This window comes from Chiloscyllium plagiosum, chromosome 46 (assembly GCF_004010195.1).
Source record: "Chiloscyllium plagiosum isolate BGI_BamShark_2017 chromosome 46, ASM401019v2, whole genome shotgun sequence".
Taxonomy (NCBI): Eukaryota; Metazoa; Chordata; class Chondrichthyes; order Orectolobiformes; family Hemiscylliidae; genus Chiloscyllium; species Chiloscyllium plagiosum.
The window spans coordinates 6312663-6336044 of record NC_057755.1 but is presented as its reverse complement, the minus strand read 5'-3'; the positions used below and the strand labels follow the sequence as shown (position 1 = coordinate 6336044).

Here is a 23382-nt window from a genome sequence, read left to right as displayed (position 1 = left end):
AACTGTCTGTGTGGAGTTTGCACATTCTCCCTGTGTCACCGTGGGTTTGTTCCGGATTCCTGCCAAAGTGCAAAAATGTGCATGTTAGGTGAATTGGCCATGCTAAATTGCCCTATAGTGTCAGGTGAAAGGGTAAATGTAGGGAAATGGGTCTGGGTGGATTGCTCTTCTGAGGGCCGATGTCGACTTGTTGGGTCGAAGGGCCTGTTTCCACACTGTTAGCAATATAATCTAATCTAGATACAGCATGGTATATAATTAAAGGTGCATTATTCGTGTTTGATAATAGTGCATGAAAAATAACTGGTACTACACGACTCATGTTTTATATGACATAACTTGATTATCAATGCTTGATCATGGATAGTATGTAGTATAGACGTGATGGTGCATTCTTCATGTTTTATGTTAAGTGCTTGATTAGAAGTTCTTGATAATAGACAGTACATGGTACAAAAATAATAGTGCACTCCTCATTTTGAAAATTACTGCGATTTATCGCAATGACCAGTTTTAAAGAAATTTGCTTATGCAAGCCTTCTGTTCCCAGAATACTGAACACCCAGCAATCATGATTCAGCACATTGCTGCTGGCAGCTGGCTAATTGATATTAGTTGAAGAACGCTGGAAAACAATCACCCACACACTTGTCCCAAGCAGTCAATCTGTTCTGAATAAATATCAATGTACTTGGAATTTACTGTTGCATGCCACATGTAAAGGGAGTTCAAATAGTTTGGCAAACAGGCTCTGGCTGACATTAGCCATGGTTGCCATGGATAATAGACATTTTAAAAGAAATGACAGACAGTTAGCTGCCAAGCTTAATTCAACTTTTATACTGGCAAGTTGTCTGTGATTACTCCAGCATTGCACTGAAAAATGAACCAGATAATATTTGTTCAACTGTAATAGGAACAATGCATGTGCTGTCATTTTTGTTTTTTCTTGTGTAGCTCTGTAAGCCCTGATGCACTCAATATTGGAAATTTGATTAAACGTATTTCTTTTCAGCAGCACTCAAATTTTCAAATGTCAAACAACCTACCTTCAAACAATTCTCATTACCAATCAATGTGGCTAAAGAACTCAATCAGAGATCGTCGAGTGTCATGTTGATTCAAGGGTAGGAGAGTGTATCTATTTGGGATACTCTTCAAAGAGCAGTGTGCACTTGTTAGGTTAAAAAGCCTGCAGCCACACTGTCGAGATTCTATTAAAAAAGAACTATTGACATTACGATACGTACATAGGTTTCTGCCTGTGTGGAGTTTGTCCGTTCTCCTCACATCTGCATGGGTTTACATCAGGTTGTTCCGTTTCCGCCCATTGCCCCAAAATGTGCAGACTAGGGGGACTGACCATCTTAAAGTGCCCATAGTATCCAGGGACTTGCTAAGCACGTGGGTTAACCATGCTAACTAGATGATTGGGAATATAGGATGTAATAATGTGTTTGATTAGGAACATTTTCGGAGTGATAGAGCAGATTTGACGGGCTGAATGACCTCTTCCTGCAATGTAGGGATAAGAATCTCTGTAAATTATAACATTGGTAATTGTGACAATGTAGACTTCAGAACTTTAGTAATTACTCCAATGAAAATGTCAACAACAACTGTTTGTGGAATATGTTCTTTCTGGAGATAATGGGACAATGAATTAAAAATATTATCTATCTCTGGGAAGAGAAGGATTTCAACCTGCGTAAGTAAACTACTTGGAAACTGGCCAGAACAATAAAAGATTGCTCTGCAGAAGACTTTAACGAGGTAATCGCAGGAATAGTTGTAGTTCAGAGAAACAGCGAACACTTTCTGTGACAAGAAACAGGAGCGAGGTGGTGAGAAGCTAAATTTCACTTTTGGCAAGAAAGGCAACGACACACTTAGTGGCCTCAGAAGTGTCACAAATAATGTCACACCATGAGTTTAAAAAGAGAAAATGCAAGATGAATTCAACTTCTTCAGCAGCAGAAATTCAAAGAACATTGCTGTAGAAGATCGCACACTGGAGGCACACAGAGGCAAATGCTGCTGACTGGAATCGTGGCTAAATTTCACCATTCATTGTTTAATAGCCAATTTGAATTGTGAGGCTTAATTTGGTTACACAAGAGGAATTGTTTTGGTTGCTTTATGCAATAATGTTTAAATCATTGCTTCAGCATTTTAATATCTGTGGATGTCGTAATAAGTAGTCAACTTAAATGCAGCTTATAGTGATTTACCGACAATAATATGAATGTCATATTTATTCCTAACTGCATCTCAGCCATGTCCTTGCGTTTTAAATGTGATATGCTACTATTTTGTGGATGCATATTCTCGTAAATGTAAGGACCAATGACCATAAGAGCATTGAATTAACAAAAGAAGTTGTCCACTCAGCTGCCACAGACTCCTCCCCTGTTCAGTACGTTCATGGCTGAGCTCATCATTTCAAAATCTATGCCGATGCTGGATAACTTTTCCCCTCCTTGCTTATGGACAATTTAAATACGTCTGATTTGCAAGTACCGGAAGTCAGTGCATCTACTTTCCATTCAGAAAGAATATTCTGAAAACATCCTCTGAGAATGCCAGAGCGCGCAAGAGAGAGAAAGTGGAGAAGGAGTGAGGTTGAGAGAGAGCAAGAGGGAGAGCACGAGAAAGATAAAGTGCGAGAGAGAGAGTGGAGAGAGAGTTACTGAGAGACAAGTGTAGGAGAGAGAGGATGAGAGATAGAGATCAAACAGACAGTCAAAGAGCTGGAGAGCTAGAACAAACTAACGAGAGAGAGACAGCGAGAAACAGAACAAGTGAGGTCAATGCAGGGAGAGAACAAGTGAAATGATAAATGGGCCAGAGTAAGTGAGCAAGAGAGAGGAAGAATGACAAGGCCGAGATAGAGAAATGAAGGGACACAGCGTGAGAGAGAGAGAGAGAGTGTGTGTGAGAGTAAGAAACAGACTGAAACAGAGACCGTGCAAGATGGCAAGAAATGGGGAGAGCAAGAGAAAGAAAGCGCAGTTGAGAGAGAGTTACTGAGAGAGAATGCTGAGATATTGAGAGACACTGAAGAGATTCCAAGAGAGTGCTTGAGAGAGAGAATGAGTAGGAGAGAACTCGAGAGACAGTGAGAGATAGAAAGCATGATTGAGAGGCAGCGCAACAGAGCAAATCTGAATCAGAGTGAGAGAGTAAACGAGAGAGAATGAGTGGGAGTGCATCTGAGAGAATGTGTGTGAAATAACAAATAAATGTTTCGTTGTGAGTGAGCAGGTGAGAGAGCAGGCAATGCAGAGGGAGAGTATGGGAGCAAGCAAGCAGGCAGAGAGCTAGACAGAGTTCGATAGCCAGTGTGAAAGCGTGTGGAGAGGGAACAATAGAGAAAGAGAGAGCATGAAAGTGTGACGGAGTGTGAGGCAGTGAATGAAAGCGAGCAAAGAGGTGAAGCATGAAACAGAGAGAGAGAAAGTGCAAGCACAAGACAGAAAGAGAGCAAGAGAGAGAGGGCATGAGACAGTGAGTGAGTGAACAAGTAAGTAGTGAGGGGAAGAGAGAGGAACTGCATAGAGAGTGAGAGAGAGCAAGCAAGTGGAGAATGAAAGAGAATGAGAGATTGAACATGAGGGAGCAGAACAGAAGAAGACCAAGATGGTAAGAGAAAGCAAGAGTGCAAAAAAAGAGTGAACGAACAATAGAGCAAGCGAGAACGCAAAACAGTGAGACAGAAAGAGAGAGAGAGATACGGTGGCAGTAAGTTATAGGGTGAGTGAATAGAAAAAATGGGAGACAGTGCAGGAGAGTAAGAGAGATAGAATGATTGGGAAAGCGAGAGAAAGCAAATCCAGCCGAGAGAGCAAGTGAAGAGAAGAAAACACGAGAGAGCGAAATAGCAACTGAAAGAGCAAGAGAGAGAGAGAGAGAAAGTGAGAGATAGAAAGATAGAGAGACATAAGAAAAGAGAAAGAGTGAGCAGGTGAGAGAGCCAGAGTGAACGAGGCAAAACATGAAGAGCGACCCGAAAAAGGTTCTGAGGAAGTGTAAATCAACCTGAAACGTTACCTCTGATTTCTCTCCTCCGAGGCTGCCACACCTGCTGACTATTTCAAGAAATTTCTTTTTTGTCTATTAATGAATAGAAACTCAACTGGACTCACTGCATATATACAGTGGCTATAAGAGCACAAGGTGCCATCGGATCCTGGGCTCCCATTGAGAGTATCTGCTTCCCCAATTAGTATTTGAGGTGAATCGAGAGTGTGGTGCTGGAAAAACACAGCGTGTCAGCCAGCATCGAGGAGCAGGAGAATTGACATTTCAAGCCTAAGGTTTCCATCAACAATGAGCCAAGCTGGTTGAAAGATAAATGGGAGGGGGGTGGGGCTGGGGGAAAGGTATTTGAGAATGAGATAGGTGGATAGGAGTGTGGGTGAAGGAGATATTTCGGAGATGTGGGAGGGCAGATAGAGACGTAGAACAGGTCAAGAGGCGGAGCCAACTTGGAAAATTGGATCTAGGGTAAGGTGAGTGGAGAGGAAATGAGAAAAGTAGTGAAATACACAGTGGTCCCATGTGGTTGTAGGGCATTACGGCAGAATGTGAGGCGTTCTTCCTCCAGGCGTCAGGTGGAAAGGGCTTGGCGCTGGAGGAGGCCCAAAACCTGCGTGCCCTTGGTAGAGTGGGAGGAAGAGAAAAAGTGTTAGGGCACAGAGCGTATGCCCCTCTTTAACTCCCCCTCCCACTCCCCCAGGTCCTGGGCCTCCTCCATCACCAAAGTCTTGCCACCCAATACCTGGTGGAAGAACGCCTCATCTTCCACTTTGCGAACTCGGCACTGCCTTCTTTACTTGTCCTACCCGTCCATTTTCCTTCCGAAATATCCACTCCACCTTCCTCTCTGATCTATCACGTTTTTCCGACATCCATCTACAAATCGCATGCTCAACTATATTTCCCCCCCCCCCCCCACAACCCCGCCAGCTCTTTGCACTCTTGGCCCACAAGCCTCATTCCAAATAAAGAGCTTATGCTCAAAATATCGATTCTCCAGCTCCTCGGATGCTGCCTGACCAGCTGTGCTTTCCCAACACCTTCGATCTCCAGCATTAGCAATCTTCACTATCTCCCAGTACTTGAGGCGGCACAATTGTTAAGTAGTATTATTGCTGGACTGTTTATCCAGAAAACTCAATAATGTTCTCGGGGTCTGAGCTCGAATTCCACCATTTCAGGAATTTCAATTTGAATTCAAGGAACTTTAGAATTATGTGTCTAATGCTGATCATGAATTCATTGTTAAGTGAGATAATATCTGCCTCTTTAGGGAAGAAAATCTGCCATCCTTACTGGATCATGCAACTCTGTGACAAGGGTGGCTCAGTAATTATCACTGCAGCCTCTCAGCGTCAGGGATCCAGGTTTGATTCCCGCCTCGGTCCATGTGGAGTTTGCACATTTTCCCTGTGTCTGTGTCGTTTTGCACTGCGTGCTCTGGTTTCTACTCAGCATCCAAAGATGAGCAAATTATGCCGATTGGCTATGTTAAATTGCCGGAGGTACTGGGATGTGCAGACGTGGTAGTTTAGTAATTGGAAATGCAAGATTACAGGGATTAGGTGAGTGCTCTTTGAGGTGTTGGTACAGTGCACATGGGCCGAATTGCCTCCCTCTGAACGATATCACTTCTCGAATTAGCATTAGGCTTGTTGTCAATTGTACATATATAATTACAATGAAATACTTACAAGTCACCACTTGCGATCTCATCTTAGGTACAAGGTATAGTTTCTGCACTGCAAGTTGTTAGAAAAAGAACAAAAATAAGTATATGAAATGTACAACATTATAGATCACATGAGTAAAGTAGAAAATAGAGAAATAGAATGTTCAAACCAATAACATTTCCAATCCAGTCCACACCACAACCTAGTCTCCAGCCAGCTCAGAGACTTGACTCCAGATAGTAAATAAATTCACCTCAAGTCCTGGATTCTTTAACTGTAGACCCACAGCAATGGCCAAAAAATGATTGACTGGCCAATGGCGCCAATAGCCTATGAATGAATTGAAAAAAAAAAATCAACCCAAACTATCGCCCATGGCATTGGTTATTTCAAACTAAGTGTGACATAAAGACCAATTTGAGCTTAGCAGGTGAAGCGTAGATATGATGGAGTGTGAAATTGAAGGAGACCAGGCGTCAAGAAACACATAGAGGATTGCATGGAAACAGACATCACCATGGATGGTGTTTGCAGTGTATATTAATAAGTGGAGGAAGTTTGGTGAGTAAGCTGACAGAACACTTGAAACTGTTTTCATAAGAAATAACAAGTTCGAATGACTTCAACTGACAGCATATTGGCAATCGTGAAAATCGTCACCTGGTGCAATTGGGAGGATGGACAAGGGGGCACAGTACTTGATGAATAATTAAGACTCTATGAAGTCCAGACGGTCAGAGTGAACTGGCTGGGCACTTCACATGTACTTGTTCGCAAAAAGGAAGTGAAAAAGAGGATTAGCAAGGCCTAGAAGATACTTGTCATTACGAGTTAAGACATTATTTACAACAAGAGAGTTTTTTTTCAAAGAAATTAACTGGGCCACAACTGGAGTAGAGTCATAAAATCATGTCACATGGAAACTGCATCTTTGGTCCAATTGTGGAAAAGGAGAGAGCGGTGAGGAGTGGGGAGAGTGGCCTGTTGTTTCTGCCAACATCGCTCAATGCAGGGTCAGAATTGCCGGGGGTTTCCTGGGTCTGAGTCATTGCTTCCTGCAGCAGTATCAAGGTTCTGCTAGGCCGCAATTAGTACAGCTCAACAAGTGAGCCAGCTATTGGTTTGACTACCTGTCTGAAATGGTCTTCCACTGGGGAATGCGTTTGGAAATGTAGGAGGAGTCTTGGAGTCGGAGTTGACCAGGCAGGAGTACGTTTTGGTGGGGCTGTGAGACCGTTGAAGACGCATCCTGTTTGGGCAGTCAGTTTGAATAGAATTGGGGATAAAGATTGAAGGACTTGTCCTTGTGTGTTAGCGAGATGCGGATTGCTAATGATTGTAATGTGGGCTAAGATGGATGTTACAAAAATGGAAACTCTGGAGTTCATTTCTAGAGGAGTGGAACAATAATCAAGGAAGTTACAGTGAACTTGTCAAGGTTTCCCTGGGAGCTCCTGTGTAAAGGTCCAGTCTCTATTTCACACTATGACATGAGGTTCCCATCCACATTTTGCACGGAGAGTTACCATTGTCTGTTCCGATTCTGTGTAACCTAAAGGTTATTCTGCACAGTTCTGGTTTCCAGAGAGCGCAAAGGATAGAAGAGACAACGGAGAACATGCAAAAAATGAAAATTCACGTAGAATATCGCAGCCTCAGAAGTAAAATGGCATTGTGGCTAAATGCTTAGTACTGCTGCTTCACAGCACCAGGGACCCGAGTTTGATTCCAGCCTCGACCGACTGTCTGCGTGGAGTTTGCACATTCGCCCTGTGTCTGCGTGGGTTTTGTCTGGGTGATCCGGTTTCCTTCCACACTCCAAGATGTCCAGGTTAGGTGAATTGGCCATGCTAAGTTGCTCATAATGTTCAGGGATGTGTAGGCAAGTGGCATTAGTCTGGGGTAAAAGCAGAGTAATGTGTTTGGATGGGATAGTCTTCAGAGGGTCGGTGTGGATTTGTTGGGCCGATGGGTCTGTTTCTACATTAATTCTAAATCCATCCATACCAGTCAGATAACTTCAATTCATCTCCACTCTTTTGCTATCAGTTTGCCCATATCCCTCCGAACCCATGCAGATGCCTTTGAATTGTTCTAATTGTACCCGCCTCCATCAGTATGTCTGGCAGATAATTACACGTACCCACTAACCTCTATGTAAAAAGGTTACCCCTCAGGTCGTTTGCAAATGTTTGCTCTCTCAACGTTTACCTTTGCCCTCTACTTTGGACTCACTCACCTGAGGAAAAACACTTTGGCTATGTACGCTATCCATGGCCCACTTAATCTTACCAAAATCTATAAAGTCACCCCTCAGTCTCCTGCACTCCAGGGGAAACTATTCAGCCTCTCCCTCTAATTCGAACCCTCCATACCTGGCAACATTATTGTAAATCATTTGTGTACTATCTCAATGTTAACAATATCTTTCCTGTCAAAGGGCGATCAGTATTGTACACGGTTATTCTAAACGTGATCACATCAATGTCCTGTACAGACACAATGTGACATCCCAAATCCTAGTATTGGGTGCAATTCTCTTCGACTCACTATGTGGAGCATGTGAAACCACTGGATAGGTTGCAGAATATATTCACTACGACATTTCCTGGAATGAAACCTTTCAGCTGTGGACACAGACTGTCTACGCTGCAAAAGCTCTATATAACTGGGGTCGTTTACCTTTGAGCAGGAAGAGCTAGGGAGTTAGGGGCACCAGATTGAGTGTTATAAGCAGCATGTACAGATTAAAAAAGATTCATTTCATTCCACTGAGAGATCAATAATCAGGGGACTTGGATTCAAGGTACATGCAAAGTGGTTAAGGAGACTTCGCAGGTTCTTTTTCCGCCCCGAAGGTGAGAGGTATCCTGAGCGCACTGCTTGAACAGATAATGGTGACGGGAACTATCACAGAATTCATGAAGTATTTTGATGATTAGTTGAAGTGCTATAGCAAAGAAGGCTATAGACCAATTGCTGCAATTGGAATTGTGCAGATCGGCTTGTTGACTGGCATGGAGCAATGGGGCCTAAGCTCCTGTTGTATATTGTAAAACTGAAGAACCTTCTTGATATCTTCTGTGTTTGAAATTCAAGATTATCACTTCAATCATGTGAGGTGGGTGTTATTTTCTAGGCCAGCATTTCTTATCCAGAGTGCAGTTCAGACTTTATCACATTGAACCAAGTTTGGATTCACATGAAGGTCAGACCAAGTCAGGATGACAGCTTTCAATCTGCAAATAGAATAAGAGAGCCATTTGTTTATTTTCCATTGACATGCCAGCAGCGACTTACGATGAGATTTTCACCTACTTGAATTTAAACGTCTACGACCTGCATAAGGAGACTTACACGCCTGTCTGTCGGCCATGAGACTTTACGACGTCATCTTTACTATCACTGAACCAGCACTTTGTCGAATCTTTCCATCCTACAACACGAATTTAGATGCTGCAACCCACATTCTTTAATTGATTGACCGGATTTGGTGTCCAGAATTCGCTGCTCGTTGGATGCTGCCTGAATTGCTGTGCTCTTCCAGCACCACTGGTCCAGAATTCATTGTCCATTGCTAATTACCAAGAAGGCACCTGAGAATCGGCCATTTTGTTGGGGGTCACATGTAGGCCTGACCAGGGAAGGATGGAAGTCCCCTTCCCAAAAGATCACTAAGAATTCTGGCTTTTATTGGTAGAGGAATTGAGTTCCGGAGTCCTGAGGTCATGATGCAGTTGTATAAGACTCTGGTGCGGCCGCATCTGGAATATTGTGTGCAGTTTTGGTCGCCATACTATAGGAAAGATGTGGAGGCACTGGAACGGGTGCAGAGGAGGTTTACCAGGATGTTGCCTGATATGGAAGGAAGATCGTATGAGGAAAGACTGAGACACTTGGGGCTGTTTTCATTAGAGAAAAGAAGGTTTAAGGGTGACTTGATAGAGGTGTACAAGATAATTAGAGGTGGGCTTGGATCGGCGCAACATCGAGGGCCAAAGGGCCTGTACTGCGCTGTATTCTTCTATGTTCTATGTTCTATGTTCTCATCAATGGTCACCACTAGACATTTACGTGCAAGTTTTGATTGAATAAATATTCCTCATCAGTCATGGCGTATTTGAACCCGCATCCACAGTACAGGAGTTGGATCTCTAGATTAATAGCTAAGTGGCAATAACACTTGGCCATATGCTGCTTTTGAAGCATCTGTGGACAGTTCTTGAACCTTGCATCCTCACATTCATAGTGCGGTAATCCGGGGTATTCATTTTAACCAAAAATACAGATCAGAATAGGATTGACATTCTCGTCAATTTGGGGAGCTCGCCGCAAAATTATAGGACAGACCTGAGATTACTCGCAGTTCCACGTGCTGGTGAGTTCAGAATTTGGGCAATGTTGACAGCTGAGGCGGAGCTGGAGATAAGGTGGTGAGTAAAATGGGGTTTTGGTGTTTTTGAAATTTCGATGAGGATTTAGCCAAATCGACACGATCTGCAATTCAAAAGGGCAGGTCAGAATAAAATGAAAGAAAGCAAGAAAATGAATCTCAAATGACAAAAGTAGTACAGGAAAACCAGAGACACAGATTGAGAGATTGAAAATTAATGACGCTCAAGCAAGCAGTGCAGGAATCTCTCGCAACTGTCTCAAAGATGTTGAATAACTCCATTGTTCACCACGAAAGATATATATACCACTGATGCCCCACTGACAGAAAATAAGTTCCCCTCCTATCTTCTGAATTGGGAGATCCAAGCTACAGTTTCTTACTTGCTGGGGAATCAATTTCACGGAATTAACCCTGTCAACTCCCAATCCGATTGCTTCATGTTTGAAAAGAATCACCTCTAAACTCTCATGGATTCAGACCATTTTTAGCCACCTTTCCTCTTAAGTCAATCTATTCTTCCCAGTGATTAATTCAGTAAATCCTCTCTGAACGGCAGCTGATATAATCTTAGACTTTCTCAAGTGAGTGATCAAAGCTGTGCACAATAATTTATGAATCCCATGGAAATGAGAAAGCATTTAAGACACAGTGAGAAAGAGGAGGAATGGGGAAAACAGCATAACGGGAAGAAGCTGAAGAGAGTGGAGGAAATTAAAATATACCAGGTAAAGAAATGATGGAGAAAACTAAAATGGGGAATGAGAAAATGTTTGGATGAGAGACAGGAGGAGAGAGAAGACTATACCAACCGAGAGAGAAAGAGAGAGAGAAAAATACAGGCAAGGTTTTTCAGGAAGGAAATAAGTGTGTGACCTCTGCAAAGGAAGTGCAAGATAAAGAGAGAAGGCGACAGAGAGTTGAGCAATGAGAAGTAATCAAATTGTCCTTAACTTGAATTAAACTAAAGTGAACGTCTGATGCAGTGTTCCAGTATGTTTCATTTTGAAGAGTGAATACGATACCGTGCACGTTTTGGCTTCCACTGCAGATCAAATTTTGAAAGGTGAGTCGATTGGGCCTAACAAAATTGAGGATCATGGACATGTGTGCTTGAGAGGGGTCTGATTCAGAACAGGGTGTTAAAACGTGAACTAACCCAAAATTCCGTGCCAATTAAAATGCTGTGGATATTTTTGACACTTCGACAATAATGGATCATGAAAAACATTATTTCACATATTTTCTCCATTTCAGAAAAAAAGAAGCAGAACTCTTTACAGAGTTTCAGGTTGAGTATACACATCCTGTGAACGTCTTTTTTTAACGCAATAGGCGAAGAACCACCTTCTTTCTGTTATTCTGAGCTTCACACATTGACCACATTCAGCACCAGTTAACAACAAAGCTTGCACTGGTGTAATCCTTATCTGGCAAAGCACGCAGGAGAAATGATTGTTCAAACGATAGGCTATTTTAAACTGGACACCAGGATCTTGACAGGAACAGAGGGGAAGTTTTTTTTAAAGAAACTGATTTCAACACACAGTTAAAAAAAAAGTGATTCTGATTATTCAACTCAACCTGATGATACTGGGCAAAGACTGTCGAAAGATTGTCACTAAGACCTTTTCAGTCGACTGATTTCTTATTTTCAGATCTGAACCACAGCTCTATTGCTGTTAAAAATAGCAGATGTTTCTTAAAAGCAAGAAACAGTTTGCATTTGCATAGATAACGTGCAACCTAAAGTTCTCCAAATGGTTTTCAGGCAAATCATTCTTTTGAAATAAATCCTTTCTTTATCGTTTTTGACTGTTGACAATCAATCCATGCACAGTACACCATAGCCTTATTCGGTGACATTGCCCGAAAGATGGTGCCACCAACACAACAAGTGAAAGCTGCTCTTATTTTCTGCTGCCCTTCAGGAAGTGCAGCTTCAATGTAATGACAAATGGTTGCACCAGATGACGGGGAGTGGTTAAGACTTGTATGATAATCGCCATATAGTGTGCATCACTATGACCTTGAGGAGGCGATGTTGAGAGGGGAAATGGAGTGTTAAGTGGCTCTGATGTTTCATCTCTGAAGCTCAGCCAACTCAAGTTGATGGCCTCGTGCTATTAAATCTACATCTATACATCGAGACGGCGACCTGGGCTTAAATTTCAAGTTGATGTTTGAATTAAATTGTTTCTATTAGAAAAAAGAGAAAGTCTGGAATTTAGAATCTGATGTCACAACCGTCAAATTAAAACAAAAACTTTTAATGTTCATTAATACCTTTTAATGAAAGAAACTGCCGTCCTTACATGGTCTGGCGTATATAAGCCACGCGACTCACTGCAACGTGGTTCACTCCTCCATTTTCTTACAATTTCCTCAGTCTTCTTAATTTTTAAAACTGGCATATCGCCTCAAATCTATCTTACATGATAAATACAGGGTACATTAATATCTGAGCTGCTTTTCCTAATGTCCAACGTTTAACATTTTCTGAGGCTTGAAACATGTCCAAACATGAAAATATGGAATTAATGAAAGCAATTTGTACCTGGATATAAAATTTTAGTAAAACTTGCCGACAGGGAAACAATCGACAGAAAATAGAGTGAGAACCCTCAAAGTGAATAGCGACCATTCCTTCAGCAATTGGCTTTTTATGATCCATTTTCTTCTTTGAGAATATTTGTTACTGGCTAGGCTAGCATTTATTGCAGAGAGACAGACTGTCAATATACAAATGATGTGGTAATTAAAACACTGCAGATAGGAGCTGCACACACAGCGCTCACAAGATGGGGGAGACAACGAGCACAGAGTATGATTCATCAACGGGAACTGCTGCATAATAAAGTAAATACATGTTTACCAGGAAATTGGGTCATTTCGCGTGTCACTGGCTGGACCACCATTAATTGTTCATACCCAAATGCCCCTTGACAGATTACAGGTGAGTTGTCTCAGATGACACGTAGATTTGTGGAGTAGCAGAAAGCATAAGGTACTTTCAAAGAATACAGTAGGATATAGATAGACTGGAGAGTTGGGCGGAAAAGTGGCAGATGGATTTCAGTCCAAACAAATGTGAGGTGATGCATTTATGCAAGACCATTTCTAGAGCGAATTATACAATGAATGGAAGAGCCTTGGGAAAAGTTGATGGGCAGAGAGAGCTGGGAGTGTAGGTCCATTGTTCCCTGAAGGTTGCTACACAGGTGGATTGAATTGTCAAAAAGCATATAGTATGCTTGCCTTCATTGGACAGGATATTGAATAAAAGAGCTGGCAAGTCATGTTCAAATTGTATAACACGTGGTTCATCCACATTTAGAATACTGCGTACAGTTCTGGTCGCCACATTACCAATAGGATGTGGACGCTTTGGAGAGAGTGCAAAGAAAGTTTACGAGGATATTGTCTGGTATGGAAAGTGTTAGCTATGACGAGAGGCTGAGTAGGTTAGGGTTGTTTTCATTATGAAAAAGGAGATTGAGGGGAATCCTGATTGAGGTTTACAAAATCACAAAGGGTACAGATAGGGTGGATAGATACACGCTTTTCCCCAGGGTTAAGTATTCAATAACGAGAGGTCACGCTTTCAAGGTGAGAGGTGGAAAGTTTAAGGGGGATACACACGGCAATTACTTCATACAGATGGTAGTGGAATGTGTTGCCAGCAGAGGTGTAGAAGCCGGCACGGTAGATTCATTTAAGATGCTTCTGGACAGTTGCATGAGTAGGTGGGGAGCAGAGAGATACAGATGCTTAGGAATTGGGCGACAGATTTAGACAGTAGGTTTGGATCGTCACAGGCTTGGAGCGCTGAATGGCTTGTTCCTGGGTTGTATATTTTCTTTGTTATTTGTTCTTTGTCTTCCAGACCCATTGCAGTTCATGTGCTCTGCGTCAGTACATTGAGTATTGTCTCACATTAAACTACGCTCTGCTTTGATGTTTTATTTTTAATTCCCACAGAGTTAATATCTTCACACGAGCGTACATTTGGCTTACTCTAACCATACAAAGAAATCTGTCCATTGTATCCAATTGCAGCAACAATGGTTCCTTCTTAATACATATTTTCCCACATGGTTTCGTATGGTCAGCAACATTGGATCTATTGCATTCAATGTTTCAGTCGAAGGCAATCAAATATCCTTGTCAGAAACAAAGATAGAAACTGTTGAATAAGATCAGCAGGTCTGGCAGCATTTGTGAGGAGAAGTCAATGATAACCTTCCTCTTCCTCAGAAAATCTTTGTGACTTTTCGCTTTGAAGGTTCTCACTCTTTTCTGTCGATTGTTTCTCTGCCAGCAAGTTTTGCTGAAATTCTATCGCCAGATACAATCATGTTTTGTTAATTCTGTATTTTCATATTTCTCATTATATATTCAGCAGCCTATGTTATATTGCCAATATCTTCCTATTCGCATATCTGCAGAAACTGTTACAATTTCTAAAATGTTTATATGTTCCTGTATTGGAAACCAAAACGAAGACAAAGGAACTTGGATTTCTGAAACAAACAAAAACACAGAATGCTGAGAAACTCAGCAGGTTTGTCAGCATCTGTGGAGAGAGAAAATTTGTTAACGTTTCCACTGCATTGATTCGTGACGTGTGATTAGGTCCTGAAGAAGGATCATTGAACTCCAAACATTAACTTCGTTTCTCTCTCCATGGATCCCGCAAGGCCAGCTATGTTTCTCCAGAAATTTCTGCTTTTGATTGTTTCTAATTAATAGCAATGTCTGCTTCTGTTACTTACAGATCTCCAGCAAGTTCTGTTTATCTCTATACATTGTAATCAGTTGTCCCCCTGCTTTCCTTTTCTGAACACTGAAATGCTCTAGTTTCTGATGATCATTCACTTATCAGCACAACGTAATAAGTCACTTGGTTATATCTCATGATGTAAGCCAATTCTCCTGAAATTTCATTTGATGACCTGCAGTTTCTGTATGAGCTCTAACCTCGGGGAACAGTTTGATGACAACGACAATAAATGTAATTGTGGATTATCATTTCCTTTTCCAAAATTGTGTTCTATTCCAATTTATGACGCATTTCTCCATGCACTCCCATCGGCCACCCATCATTTCTCACACCTTTGTTTCATACTACAGAAGCTATGAGACAAAACAGAATTCCAGGATTTCAAATTTGGCAGAAAATGAAGACAATTTGCATGTAAGATTTACAGCAGTTCCTTAGTGATGCTGTGCATGACGATGGATTTTTATTTTTGTATTTCCATCGTTAAAACTGTCCAATTCTTTATCTGCATGAAAAAGTCTTTTAATGTGCAAATGTGTTCTTTAAATAGTCTCTGGTCACAAAATGGTTGAAAATATCTGGCGTAAATATGTAGATGACATGTAAAATGGTTAGCAGCAGCTTTCAGTGCAGATCAAACGATCAAATGGAGTTTCACACAAAATAGTGTCAATGCATTGATCTTGGATAGAATAGGTGACAAATGAATGGTACCTAGGTACAGTAAGTGCTGGAGAAACCCAGCAGGTCTAGCAGCATTTATGGTGTGAGAAAAACAGAGTGAATATCTCGTGTCCAACAGCGATTCTTCTTGGTTTTCACTTCAATATATCTGGCATTTCTGAACAAGAATCTAGCTGAACCAAAATGTAATGTTCTCGATCATGTTCAGTTCTTATTTCAGCTTTCCAGCATTCACAGTATTTTTATTTTGCCTGCAGCAGAGTGGTAAGCATTTCATTGATCAATATAACTGGTAGATATTTCTCTTTGGAGGGGCAAACCTGATGGGCTAAAGGATTGCTTCTTTCCATTATGATTCTATAATAGATCTCCCGTCACACGTGTGCCGACATTTGGATGTACAGCCAAGTTGATGAAAACAAAATAGGAGAGAGCAGATTTGCAAATTCATGGTGGGAAATCAGGCACGTGAGCAGTACTGTGTCTCAGTAGTTAGCACTGCCACCTCATAGTAGCACTCATCCGGATTCATTTGCAAGAGCAGGTGGCTGTCTGTATGGACACTTCACATTCTCGCTCTTCCAACCACAGTCAAAAAATTGCAAGGTAGACGGATTGGCCATGCTAAATTGCCCTTAGTGTCTTCGGATTCGGCAATGCATGGACAAAGTAGTCGAGATTTAGTTTGGATCTCTTTGAAGGTTTGGTGTGGATTCAATGGGCAGGAAAACCTTACGCCGCACTGCATTAATTCTGAATGTTATGTCATTCCACCAGTTTATTCGAGGTCTTGATCAATTTGCATGTTCTTACTCATCTTGGTTTCAGGATCAGTCAGCGCTGTGCTTCTGTGTTGACTCAACTGATAATTTCCACACACGGAGAGACAAGGCAAAGTTTAAAACAGTAGAACCAAAACCTTAAAAGAATCCAACTGTTCGAAGAGCTCACGGCAAGGGACGTCACTTCTGGAGAAATGCAACTGTTGGTTTACATAGTGCTGTTCCTTTCTCATTTTAAAAGTAAGTGTTTTCACTGTGTCAGAACAAAACTCATTGAAGTGAGTTTCCAAAAGTCATTCATTTGGTGATGATATTTTAAGCAAAGCACTCATGTTTTTTGTGATTTGTGTATTGTGTAAAGTTTGGAATAGAGGAGCTCATTCAGTTTCCAGCAATTATTGCCCGAGGAGTGTATGAAATCATTATGTGCATTGCTCATAAGATATCGGAAAATAATTAAGCCAATCCACCATTCAAGTATGCTCCACCAAGGCTAATATGATTCTGATGAAGAGTTTATGACGGAGACGTCCATTCTCCTGCTCAAGGATGCTGGTTGACCTGCTGTATTTTTCCAGCACCACACTTTTCGATTTTGATCTCCAGCAGCTTCAGTCCTCACTTTCTCCTAATATGTTTCTCAACCCCATTCTGTTGCCGTCACCCATAACCCTTGATCCCGTCACTAATCAAAAACCTATCTTTCCCTGTCATAAATACGTTCAAAATAGATAACCAGGAGGCTAGAATAACACAGCAGTCCAGGCAGCATCAGAAGGTGGAGAAGTCGACGTTTCATGTATAACTCATCACACTTAAACACGTTGAAAACATTGGCCTCCACAGTCTTCTGTAGCAATGAGTTCAATAGATTCGTTACTGTGTGCCTGAAGAATCTCTAGGAAGGACTTCTAGGAAGGGTAAGTACAACAGTTTATATTTGCGTGGTTGCGTTACCCGAGACACTACTCGGGTAATGTCTCCCACCCAACATCCTCCTCTATCCTAAAAGGTAAGTTGTGGGAGCCAGATTGACAAGGTAAGGTAACTAGTTTCTTTCCTAATCCTTTTTTTTTAGTAGTCACTTCGGGAGTTAGAATAGTGGGAATGGAGTTTACGGCAGTGGAATATTCCTCCTCCATTATGTGGGAAGTAAGGGTCACCACTAGTGTCCCTCCTGACTACATCTGTGGGAAGTGCACCCAACACTAGCTCCTCGAAAACCGCGTTATGGAACTGGAGCTGGAGTTGGATGAACTTCGGATCATTCGGAAGGTAGAGGGGGTTATTGACAGGACTTACAGAGAGGTAGTCACTCCCCAAATAAAAGAAAAAGACAGATGGGTGACATTTAGGGGACATTTAGGGAACTGGCAGGCAGTGCAGGGATCTCCTGTGGCCATTCCCCTCAACAATAAGTATACCGTTTTGGATACTGTTGGGGAATGACTTACTAGGGGAAAGCAGTGGGGCACCTACTGCTCAGAAGTGAAGGGGGAAGAGGAGCAGAGAAGTGGTCATTGGGGACTCGATAGTTAGCGGGACAGATAGGAGGTTCTGTGGGGACGAGACAGACTCACAGTTGGTGTGTTGCCTCCTGGGTGCCAGGGTCCGTGATGTCTCTGATCGTGTTTTTGGGATCCTTCGGGTGGAGGGAGAGCAGCCCCAAGTCGTGGTCCACATTGGCACCAACGACATAGGTCGGAAGAGAGATGGGGACTTGAGGCAGAAATTCAGGGAGTGAATTACTTTAGTGATGGAAAGGGATAGGTGTACTCCACCGAGCAAGAATTAGAACTGGGGGAAGGGAAATTACGATGCAATTAGGAAAGATTTAGGAAGCGTAGAATGGGGAAGGAAACTGCAGGGGATGAGCACATTAAAAATGTGGAGCTTATTCAAGGAAAAGCTCCTGTGTGTCCTAGAGAAGTATGTACCTGTCAGGCAGGGAGGAAGATATGGAACGCGTGAGCCCTGGTTTACTGAGGAAATGGAATCCCTGGACAAGAAGAAGAAGAAGGCTTATGTTAGGACAAAATGTGAAAACTCAGTTAGGGCGTTTGAGGGTTACAAGGAAGTCAGGAAAGACCTAAAAAGAGAACTCATGGAGCTTATTCAAGGAAAAGCTCCTGTGTGTCCTAGAGAAGTATGTACCTGTCAGGCAGGGAGGAAGATATGGAACGCGTGAGCCCTGGTTTACTGAGGAAATGGAATCCCTGTACAAGAAGAAGAAGAAGGCTTATGTTAGGACAAAATGTGAAAACTCAGTTAGGGCGTTTGAGGGTTACAAGGAAGTCAGGAAAGACCTAAAAAGAGAGCTCAGAAGAGCCAGGAGGAGACATGAGTAGTTGTTGGCGGATAGGATCAGGGTTAACCCTAAGGCTTTCCATAGGTATGTCAAGAATAAAAGAATGACGAAAGTTACATTAGGTCCAACCAAGGATAACACTGGGAAGTTGTATGTGGAATCAGAGGAGATGGGGAAGCACTAAATAAATATTTTTCGATAGTGTTCAATATAGAAAATGAAAATGTTGGCGAGGAGGATACAGAGATACTTGCACCTTGACTAGAAGAGATTGAGGTTCACAAGGAAGAGGTATTAGAAATACTGCAGAGTGTGAAAATAGACAAGTCCCCAGGGCCGGATGAGATCTATTATAGGAACCTCTAGGAAGCAAGGGAAGAGACTGCCGAGCCTTTGGCATTGATCTTCAAATCATCATTGTCTACAGGAATAGTGCCTGAGGGCTGGAGGATAGCAAATGTGGTGCTCTTGTTCAAAAAGGTAGTAGAGACAACCCTGGTAATTACAGACCAGTGAGTCTCACTTCAGTTGTCGGTAATGTGTTGGAAAAGGTTATAAGAGATAGGATTTATAACCATCTCGAAAAGAATAATCGGATCAGGGACAGTCAGCACGGTTTTGTGAAGGGTAGGTCATGCCTAACGAAAGTTATTGAGTTTTTTGACAAAGTGACCAAACAGGTAGTAATGTGTTGGAAAAGGTTATAAGAGATAGGATTTATAACCATCTCGAAAAGAATAATCGGATCAGGGACAGTCAGCACGGTTTTGTGAAGGGTCGGTCATGCCTAACGAAAGTTATTGAGTTTTTGACAAAGTGACCAAACGGGTAGATGAGAGTAAACAGGTTGATGTGGTGTATATGGATTCCAGCAAGGCGTTCGTTAAGTTTCCCCACAGTAGGCTATTATACAAAATGTGGAGGAATGGGATTGTGGGGGACATAGCAATTTGGATCAGTAATTTGCTTGCTGAAAGAAAACAGAGTGTTGTAGTTGATGGAACATGTTCATCTTGGTGTCCGGTTACTAGCGACGTACCACAAGGGTCAGTGTTGGGTCAACTGCTGTTTGTCATTTTTTTAAATGACCTGGATGAGGGCTTAGAAGGGTGGGTTAGTAAATTTGCGAACGACACTAAGGTCGGTGGAGTTGTGGATAGTGATGAAGGAGATAGTAGGTTGCAGAGAGATTTAGATAGGATGCAGAGCTGGGCTGAGAGGTGGCAAATGGAGTTTAATGTGGACAAGTGTGAGGTGATGCACTATGGATGGAGTAATCGGAATGCAAAGTACTGGGCTAACGGTAAGATTCTTGGGAGTGCAGATGAGCAGAGAGATCTCGGTGTCCATGTACACAGATCCTTGAAAGTTGCCACCCAGATTGACAGGGTTCTTAAGAAGGCTTACAATGTTTTGGCCTTTATTAATAGAGGGATTGAGTTCCGGAACCAGGAGGTTATGCTGCAGCTGCACAAAGGTCTGGTACGCCCACACTTGAAGTATTGTGTAAAGTTCCGCATTATCAGAAGAATGTTGAAGCTTTGGAGAGGGTGCAGAGGGGATTTACTAGGATGTTGCCTGGTATGGAAGGAATGTCCTACGAGGAAAGGCTGAGGGCCTTGAGGTTGTTCTCGTTAGAAAGAAGAAGGTTGAGAGATGACTTAAAAGAGACATACACGATAATCAGAGAGTTAGATAGGGTGGTCAGGGAGAGCCTTTTTCCAAGTATGGGGACGGCAAGCACGAGGGGACACAACTTTAAAGTGAGGGGAGGTAGGTATAAGTCAGATGTCAGAGGTAGTTTCATTACTCAGAGAGTAGTAAGGGTATGGAATGCTTTGCCTGCAACGGTAGTAGATGCGCCAAGTTTAAGTTCATTTAAGTCGTCGTTGGACAGGCATATGGACGTACATGGAATAATGTAGGTGGGATTGACTTCAGATTAGTATGACAGGGCGGCGTAAGAAAGAGGCTATTTAAATTCTCAAAACATATGCTGTAGAGCATGAAGCTAAGCCATTCAGTCATTCATTGATTCTATTTCAAAACAATTCATCCGAACAAAGTTTACTTTCTCATGGGGTGAGAGTCATAGAATAGAGTCATACATTAACACGACATGGAAATCTGCCTTTCGGTCCAAATTGGTCCATGCTGAGTATGTGTCCAGTCAGCAAGTTCCAATTGTCCACATTTAATCCACATTCTTCTAAACCATACCGATTCATGTACCTATCCAATTATTTTTTGAAATTTGGTGTTGTACTTGCGTCGAGGGTGTGAGGCTGGAAATGCACGGCACGTTAGCCAGAATCTGAGGAGCAGGAGAATCGACCTTTCCAGCATAAGCCTTCATCAGGGCTTTTGCCCGAAACGTCGATGCTCCTAACCTTCGGGTGCTGCCTCATCTGCTGTGCTTTTCCAGCACTACAATCTCGACTCTGAGCTTGGGCATCTGCGGCCCTCAATTTCTTCTGGCGTTGTACTTGCCTCAACCACATTCTCTGGTAACTCCTTCCATATAGGCATCACACTCTAAGAGAAGACGTTGCCCCTCAGTTGTTGTTAAACATTTCTCTTCTCATCTTAAACTAATGACGTCTAGTCGTTCAATCCGTCACCACTGAAAAAAAGGTTATATGCATACATCATATCTATGCCCCTTCTGATTTCATACACTCCAAGAAGATCACTCCTCATTCTCCTACTTTGCAATGAACAAAGTTTTATCCTATTCAACGTCTCCATATAACTTAGGCCTACGCGTTTTGTGGTCAACATGTAATCGTGTAGAGTATAATTGTACAGTTGTGGTTGGGAAATTGAGTATAATGTTGGAAAAGGTGAAGATGGAAATTTTAACAGGAAGATGAACAATGGAACATGTTCTCTCAAAGACTAGAGACTCTGAACTGCAGAGGGATCCATGCATCCTGTTTCACAAGCACAAAATGTTAGTATGCAGGTAAGTCAAACAATTGAAAAAACTAATCGAATGTTATGGTATTGCTATGGAATTTTAATACATAAGTAGGGAAACTAGACTTAAGTTACAAACATCAGGTGTCTGACTTCATCTGGAAAATTGGTTTTGCTATGATGGGAGGATATAACTATGTTGGGAGAATTACATAGAAAATAGATGTTACAGCACAGTACTGCCCCTTCAGCCCCTGATGTTGCGTCGACCTGTAAAATTAATCTGATGCCCATCTAACCTACAGTGTTCCATTATTTTTAATATGTCTGTCCCACACACATTTAATGTCGGCGATTCTACTATTGCAGTCAGGCTATTCCACGCCTCTAATACTCTCTGACTAAAGAAACTACCGCTGATAACTGTCCTAAATCTATCATGCATCAATTTAAAGCTATATGCCCTCTTGTTAGCCTTCACCATCCGAGGGAAAAGGCTCTCACTGTCCACCATATCTAACCCTCTGATCATCTTCAAAGTCTCGATTAAGTCATGTCTCAATCTTCTTCTGTCCAATGAAAATAGCCGCAATTCCCTCGTCTTGTCCTTCTACGACCTTCCTTTCAAACCAGACAACGACGTAGTAATCTTCTCTGAACCCTTTCCAAAGCTTCCCCATCTTTCCTATAATGTGGTGGCCAGAACTGCACACAATACTCCTGGTGCGGCCTTCCCAGTGTGTTGTATAGCTGAATCATGACCTCGTGGCTCCGAAGCTCAATCCCTCATCAGTAAACGCGAACATACCATATGACTTCTTCACAACCCTATGAACCTGGGTGGCAACTTTCAGGGATTTATGCACCTGGGCATCGACATCTCTCTGTTCATCTACAATGCCAAGAATTTTACCATTATCCCAGTACTCTGCATTCCTGTTACTTCTTCCAAAGTGAACTATCTCACACTTTTCTGCATATAATTCCATTTGCCACTTCTCAGTCCAGCTCTGCATCTTATCTATGTTCCTTTGTCAATCTGCAACATGCTTCGTCACCAATCAAAACTCTGCTTACCTTAGTGTCATCCGCAAATTTACTAACCCATCCTTCTATGCCCACCTCCAGATCATTTATAAAAATGACAAACAGCAGTGTCCCCAAAATAGATCCTTGCGGCACACCACTGGTAACTGAGCTCCAGGATGAACATTTCCCATCAACCACCACCCAGTGTCTTCTTTCAGCTAGCCACTTTCTGAGCCAAACCAATAAATCTCCTTCAATCCCGAATTTCTCTGTTTTGTACAATAGCCAACTGTGTGGAAACTTATCAAATGCCTTAATGAAATCCATACACACCACATCAACCGCTTTACCTTTATCCACCTGTTTTGTCACCTTTTCGAAGAACTAAATAAGTTTAGTGAGGCACGACCTACTCTTCACAAAACCGTGTTTCCTTTCCCTAATCAAATTATTCCTTTTCATATCATTACAAATCCTATCTCTTCTAATCTTTTTCAACATCTTACCCACAGCAGAAGTAAGGCTCACTAGCCCAAAATTACCAGGGAAAGCTTTCCTAATTCTTGGGAACATTTTCCAGACCAATGCCTGTTAGAGGCAGCTTGTCTGATGAGAAATAAACTTGGCTTGTATCTCCTGATTTTTTTTTAATCATATCAAAAAGGTTAAGAAGGATATTTCCAATTGGGCACGAGCAACAGTGTCATTTTCTTTTGTGTGTTAAACTAACAACACCATGTCCAATTAAGAAGATGCTCACTTTAACAGAAAGG

General features: G+C 42.1%; 1 protein-coding gene and 1 long non-coding RNA gene across 8 annotated transcripts in view; one reads left to right on the top strand and one right to left on the bottom strand.

The window, feature by feature from the left end:
• Nucleotides 1–26: 26 nt before the first annotated feature.
• Nucleotides 27–6116, bottom strand: LOC122544069. The gene is made up of 3 exons (XR_006310257.1): nucleotides 5965–6116; nucleotides 5733–5780; nucleotides 27–59 (listed from the first exon to the last, which is right to left on the bottom strand). It is a non-coding gene; the product is annotated as an uncharacterized LOC122544069 (long non-coding RNA).
• Nucleotides 6117–11001: 4885 nt separating this feature from the next.
• The window catches only part of LOC122544068 (ecto-ADP-ribosyltransferase 5-like), a 29671-nt gene continuing 17290 nt past the window's right edge, over nucleotides 11002–23382 (top strand). For 6 of the 7 annotated variants that reach the window (XR_006310255.1, XR_006310254.1, XR_006310256.1 and 3 more), the window contains exons 1-2: nucleotides 11002–11170; nucleotides 16400–16593. Coding sequence is in view for 2 of the 7 variants with exons in the window: in XM_043683070.1 (XP_043539005.1) it covers nucleotides 16548–16593 (46 nt within the window). In the remaining 5 variants the exon portion in view is untranslated. Of the gene's footprint in view, nucleotides 11171–16399; nucleotides 16594–21526; nucleotides 21627–23382 lie in introns of all 7 variants that reach the window. The other variant, XM_043683071.1, reaches the window with a different exon arrangement.